The sequence below is a fragment of the Octopus bimaculoides genome, chromosome 10 (genome assembly GCF_001194135.2).
Source record: "Octopus bimaculoides isolate UCB-OBI-ISO-001 chromosome 10, ASM119413v2, whole genome shotgun sequence".
Taxonomy (NCBI): Eukaryota; Metazoa; Mollusca; class Cephalopoda; order Octopoda; family Octopodidae; genus Octopus; species Octopus bimaculoides.
Window position 1 is genome coordinate 88,849,617 of NC_068990.1, and position 6,814 is coordinate 88,856,430.

The window sequence follows — 6,814 nt, forward strand, 5'->3', positions numbered from 1 at the left end:
GATTCTTTCTCTTTCAGTATGTGTGTCTATAGTATTTTTTACTCATTGCTTGTTACCAAGCCAATTATCTGCACTCATCCTTATGTCATCTGTGAACACTGTTTGTGTATCTCTCTTCTACTTTCTCTTCTCTCAAAAAATTTCAAGTGTAACTGGAGAAATTAATCAACCAACCAACATATCAGCTATCATTATGTAAAGATTATTGTCATTATTCTTATTTTTATTATGTACACCGACTCACCTACTTCTCTTTTTGTTAGAATACAATGACATTGCAGGTGAGATGTATCAATCACCTGAACTGATATATGTTTATGATGTAATTATTTATATGTTTTATCGTCTTTAGAAAGGAATGATGGTAGCTATAAACAAGACAAAAGATCTCAGTTCCACTGTTGGGTTGTTTTATCGTCCATTGAACCAGTCTGACAAATATCTACCTGTATTCTCCTTGCCATACACCGATGAAGCTGACAAAGGTAAAATATATCTATTTATACTTGTATTTTGTTCCACGTGAGTTTATAATGATGTTTTCTTGTCTGTTTCATCATCTTAGATGTACTTTAACATATTTTGATCTATGTTGATCTCCAGCCATCAATCATCAGGTGCTAACTCTGAGCTACACCAGATTTTGAACTTACAACTTCATTTTTGCAACTGTATCTGATGCTCAAATCATTGGCCACTGCTGTAATTTTAAGATACTTTGGTGTCAGACTTAAGCATTTTCACTGTGTATTTTGTTTTTTACTGATGTTATAAGGGTTGACTAAAAAGGTTAACACCAGCATAGTCATCTGGCCATATAAAAACTGCATTTAACCCTTTTGATACCAATGCACCTGACCCCCCCCCCCCTCCTGGTCTTGTGGTACAAGCTTCCTACATAAATTGATCTAAATTAAATTTTTCCATTAATACACAAGCACCAGACCTCATATACACCACTAATACCAAGTCACAACAGTTTTGCCTGAAATTTCAGTGACATGAAACAAATTGTTGGCTTAAATTTGAATTAAAAAAAACCCTCATTTTTGATAACATGTATTGAGCATTCCTTTCTATTTGTTAAACATAGAGCAGCTTGTGTGTGTGTAATATACATAATATGTATGTGCATTGTACACATTTATACACAGTCTAAGAGGGCTTTGAAAAGGACCTGCAGCTTTTCTGTCAGATTATAATTTAAAGCACTTTGTAGTTTGGAAAGGCTTTATACCATTTAACTTTTACAGAATATTTTCAACTTTTTATTTAAAATGTTGATTAAAATTTTCAATATTTTGAATCATTTATTATAAAATCACTAAGATATCTTTGCTGTAGTTCTTACTCTGAATATCAACCAAGCTTCTTTCTGTCTCTTAACTATGAACATTCAAGGAAGCTTATGTATTTGAGATATCTTTTCTTTTTTTTCAGCTCTGACTATGAGTATTAGCCAAGCATGTATCCATGATGGAACTTTGATAGGAGTTGTTGGTGTTGATTTACACATGGAAGATATTGCACAAGACATTACCTATTTCAACCAAGAAGAGTCATCATATGCCTTCATCATCAACACAGATGGTAAGTGGTTTTTATTAAATAACTCATTTTTTAACATGCACATGCTCACTCACAAAACTACAGCTGTTTAGCATCTATTTATTTTTTACACCCAGGGGTTGGGTGTTGAGAGATTTTTTTTAAAACCATATTACTATTCATCTCAGAAGAGCAGCATCCTGAGATCTGATCTCACCTGTAGTACCGGTAGTGAGCATGTTTTGTGTTCTTTATTCCTTCATAAATCTCTTGGAAAAATTGAGTCCATCCCTACTGCAAACAAAAGAAGTGGATAAATGTTGTGGAGTTTGTCATTTTCTACCTTGCCACCTCACTTTGCAATTCAGTTCATTCTCCACCAGAACCAGCCATTTAGGACACGACCTTTCAGAAACAGCAAGTCACTGAATATAGTGTAACATTTACTTGTCCCTCATCATTGTGTTTTTTGAAATTTTGCCAAAATTAATCAAAGAAAATTTTCAGAAGATCTGCAACCTGATATAACAGCATTTATTAGGAAGTTCATAATGTTAAATCTTGTGAGTACATACTGCTTGGGTCAGTAGGAGAGGTGGTGGTGTAACATTCCAGTGTATCTTCTGTGTAATCATTACTTGTAAGCAGAAAACTTCAATAGTGTTCCAACAACCCAGTACATCCCTCCATGCCTTCATTTTTTATTCCTTTCTCTTGTAAAAATTCACCTTTGTATCCAGTGAAAGGAAATCTTTATGGAATTGCTTTTTCCCTTTGTGTTTCAGGCTACACTATTATGCACCCATCTTTCAGTCGGCCAATCAGGACCAGATTACAGCCAATGCATACAGATATAAGACATTTTGAAAATGTACCCAATTTTGCTGAGATACGAGATGCTATTTTAAGGTGATCAAATGGTGAAAATTATTCACATTAGAATATGTTTCAATGAAATGATTTTTTTGTTTTTAGATATGAATAATTCCTTACAGTCAAGGTAGGTCACTCTGTGAAGAGATTTTAAGCCTTAGTTTCCATTCTTGATTGTAAGTACTTCACTTCGCATCATTTACCACTTATATTCCTATTGTCACATAACCCCATTTTCTATTTCCAATGAATATCTAAGAAATTTACTTGCACAAGATATGTAAGATATAAGCCAGCTGCTGGTGAATCAAATTTGTGGATCCAATTCTCAAATAACATTTTATTTTTGTAAACCAGCCAGGAGAGGAGAAGCAGTGCCAATGACTTCTGTAAGTTAAATGAGGTTGGTGAGATAGATGCAGCTGATATCTATTATAATATCTGTAAAAACATAAATGGAGAAGGTATCAAAAGTCTGATCTGAATGCTTGTAATGAGTAAACTCCACTTTAGGTACCCAAAGACCAAGTAATGATGTTCATGTTAGGATTATCATCCAAAGTGAAATCCTCTCACATCATAAATCAGTAATATCTTCAAGAAAGGCATAAACATTACAATAATTATAAAATAATTGATTCAATACTGTCGTATTTCTGTGTACTAAATCAGCTATAGAAATGTAAACGTTTCTAAGCGGCTTTCAGGTGTTAGTGCTTAGTTCTGATTTCAAGGTGTAACAAAGTTGAAAGAAAACTGTTACTCTGGATTAGGTGCTACATTTTGCAAGTAAAATTCCCAGACGATCTGCAACCTGTATTTGACAGCCAGGTGAAATATGGTACATAGACTTCAGTGTTTTGCTCTAATATATCATAATACTTACAGTAAACTTGAACTTAAGATTTGTCCTTTGTTTGCCCAGTACCTTTTTTCCTTGACTCATTTGCTTCTACAGTTGTTTCGAGAATCATTGAAGATAAATTGATGTTCCATTACTCAAGATCAAACCTATTGATATACCTACATTCATTCATTCATTAATTAATTTGTTGTTGAAACTTGTAATTCAGTTAGAGCTGCTTGGGTCAATGGTGGAAGGGTCTAACATTTCAGTGTGTCCTTCATGTAATCACTTCTTGTAGACAAAAATAAAACTTAGTATTCCAACATCCCATTAGATCTGTGAATTTTTAATGGCTGACAAATTAGAGACTAAATCTTTTTTCAAATGCATTTTATCTGACTGTAAACTTTGTGTTGATGTTGTTTTCAGGAAAGAGCGAGGCAGGGAAATAGCTCCTCTTGAAGGCAATATAACAACAGAAAAGTCTGAAAATGATGGCCAAGCCACAATCAATAGTTCTTTTGCTGTGTACAGCTGGAGAAAGGTAACTTTTTTTTTTAATATTGTATGTTTGTTCTTTATGACACGTAAAACAATGGTTGTACCTTAGAGGTAACTTCCAGTATCGTTGGTTCTCCCTCATTCCTACACTAATCCTTATCTCTTCAATATCTTCTGTACTAAGCCAAGAGTCCTGGTGTTGCTGTTGTCACTGCCTGTTATGCTACTTGGTTTTCATGTAGCTTCTTGGGTTTTGGTCCAGTCGGTTAGTGACCCCTTGACTCTATAAATTTCTAAGACATATGTAAAAGTTGTCAGTTTTTATTTCCATGAATGAGTGAGAATTTTTTATGATTTTCAAATGTGTAGATGTTTTCCAAATCTTGTTGAAATTGGCTATCTTGATAAATTCTTATCTGTTGGAGTTTTACCTCGTGATCATCGCTAATCTTTAAGAAATCAGAGTTGATATTAATTAAATTACATACTGTTGTATAATATTATGTTTATTTATATTTCACTTATATTTTTAGACATTGCACAATACTTGCTGTTTTCATTGTATAGAAGATATTTTGCCGAAGCTCATTGCATGCACTCACATGTTTGTCTGTCTCAAGCTGGTCCATCCAACAAGAAATTTGCTGCAATATTTAAGTCTGACTGAGTGATTTCCCTTAGCACCGATGATGATTTTGCTTTGTTTATATATGATTGCTAAAATAATTACCAGATAACTTAGTTGAGCCAATGCACACCTTGAAAGCATGGCTGCAACCCACTGAATTATGAAGCTAGTAAAATGGAAACTAATAGTTTTATGTTAATTTGCCTTAACCATTTGCTCCACCTTTTTGTGTAAGAGAATATTTGATAAACATTGTTTTTCTTTTTTTGTGAATGTTTTAATGCAATTTATTTTTTTTTATTCTAAAATTTATGTTGGATAATTTTTTTACTCCTCCAGATTCCAAATGTACCGTATATTGTGGTAATTAAAACACTCACAGATAAAAAAGAAAGACGTCAAATGAAAAAGATTCATGGTAAGCTTTGTTATCTGCAATAATAATTGGTTTGGTTTGGTATACATTTAACCTCAGTGAGTACAGTGCTGTGTCATAGTTGTAGTCCACCAGTGAAAAAAATGATACTGGAATTTTAGGAGACTAGTGACGTTATTCATTAGTAAGAGTTACTTCAGCACGAACAAAATATGTTAGTATGTTGAAAAAATGAAATAGTTAACTCTATATAAAACTGTTTAAGATAATATAAAATTATTTTTAAGATCTCTAAAATAATTTTGAGGTTGTAAATCCTACCAAAAACATGCACTTAGATCTATTTAAATCAATGTTTTTGTTTGTCATGAAACACAGTATTAGATTTTTTTTTTTGTTTCACAGTAAAATTTGAGTGATGGCCATATTTACCTTACACAACATCTGTAGCTTTATGAACCAAATGTATAAGGTTTATGATATTTTTGCAGCAAATCTTTTATAACTTATGCTGAATGCTGTTTCTGGGTATTTGTACTTTAGTAATGTGTGTGTTTTAGCATAAATGGCTTTTTACTTTATGATTGCAACTTCAGTTTAGGAACAGATGCTACACTGATGTTGATGGCAGTGGTGACAACAGCATTGATGATCAGTGCTAAAATATTAAAAAAACAGCTGATAATCTAATAAAATGAATAACCTACTGGTTTTGTTTGTTTTCTTTTGTTTAGTGCTCACCCCAGAATTGGTATATCACAGGTTAGATTTACTACCAACAGATAACATGTGTGTCCATCTAAAACAACTTTCAACACTTGGTAAGTTACATCTCTTTCGCTTTGATTTTTTATATTATGGTGTTAATATATATATGTAGTTTATATTAATGATCTGAATGTATACAGTAAAGTTATTCTTAGATGCATTCAAATGCACTATAACTCATCAAAAATGGGCAAAAGAGAGGAATAGAAAACAGCAAAAAAAAAAATCAACTAAAGAAAGACAGCAGTTAAAGCTGAAAATGCATGCATAGTACACAAAATTCAAAAAGATTAGAAAATTGAACTGTAAAAGAGTCATGAAGAGCAAAGGGTACATGTGCACATCAGGAGTAATGTTTGTTTTGTCGTAAGGGCATTATTATGTTTAGAAATAGTGACTCTTAGCTCAAGTCTAGTAACGCTTCTGAGGGTATTGAATCAATCCATGTTCTGGGTGAAAATACTTATGGAATCAATTTTGTCTTTCATGCCTTCAGGATATATAAAACAAATACCAGTTATCCTCTGATCATTTCGATAATTATAACTTCTCTTCCAAATTGTTTTTGTGCTGCTGTAAGGAAATTTATTGATGATTGTTGAGATAATTTCTAGTTAATAATATTGAATATTTCAAGCTCATATCAAAAGTAGATTTAAAAGTTTTATCTTTTACCTAAGGATTTTGCATTATGTCTGACTCTTAAATGTGGATGCATGCATTGCTATATGATTAAGAAATTCACAAGATGAAATATTTTGCTTCAAAGCCGTCATCTAATTTTTTCATCTTCTAAATGATTGGTGTAGACTGTGTCTAAATATATTGTTTCAATATCCTTATTTTGTTTTTGTTTGATTCCATTCTACAGATATCAGCACTGTATTCCTTGCTGCCAACAGTTTTATCAATCCATTTGAACATTTAAGTCAAGAAGAAACCAGAAGAATGGTACAAGGCTATATAGCTTTCCTAAAAGACAACACTCGCCTAATCCAAAATCCAGGACTGAAGGTAAGTTATAAAGTGAATAACTTTCTGCTTCAAGTATAACATGTCTGTTTTATACTTATGACATACCTGTTAATCTTCTGCTTCATTTATACCTAATTTGAACATCTGTTGTCTAGTGGTCATGAAACAAACATAAATGGATGCACCTACTGCACTCTTGGAGTGGTTGGCGTTAGGAAGGGCATCCCGCTGTAGAAACTCTGCCAGATCAGATTGGAGCCTGGTGCAGCCATCTGGCTCACCAGTCCCCAGTCAAACC

At 33.0% G+C, this 6,814-nt stretch overlaps 1 protein-coding gene across 3 annotated transcripts in view; it reads left to right on the forward strand.

Moving 5' to 3' along the window:
• Positions 1–6,814, forward strand: part of LOC106869408 (VWFA and cache domain-containing protein 1) — a 58,677-nt gene that overhangs the window by 28,891 nt on the left and 22,972 nt on the right. For all 3 annotated transcript variants that reach the window (XM_014915132.2, XM_014915133.2, XM_014915134.2), the window contains exons 11-17: positions 353–485; positions 1,441–1,590; positions 2,334–2,457; positions 3,698–3,812; positions 4,737–4,815; positions 5,508–5,594; positions 6,413–6,555. In XM_014915132.2, coding sequence (XP_014770618.1) covers positions 353–485; positions 1,441–1,590; positions 2,334–2,457; positions 3,698–3,812; positions 4,737–4,815; positions 5,508–5,594; positions 6,413–6,555 — 831 coding nt within the window. The remainder of the gene's footprint in view (positions 1–352; positions 486–1,440; positions 1,591–2,333; positions 2,458–3,697; positions 3,813–4,736; positions 4,816–5,507; positions 5,595–6,412; positions 6,556–6,814) is intronic.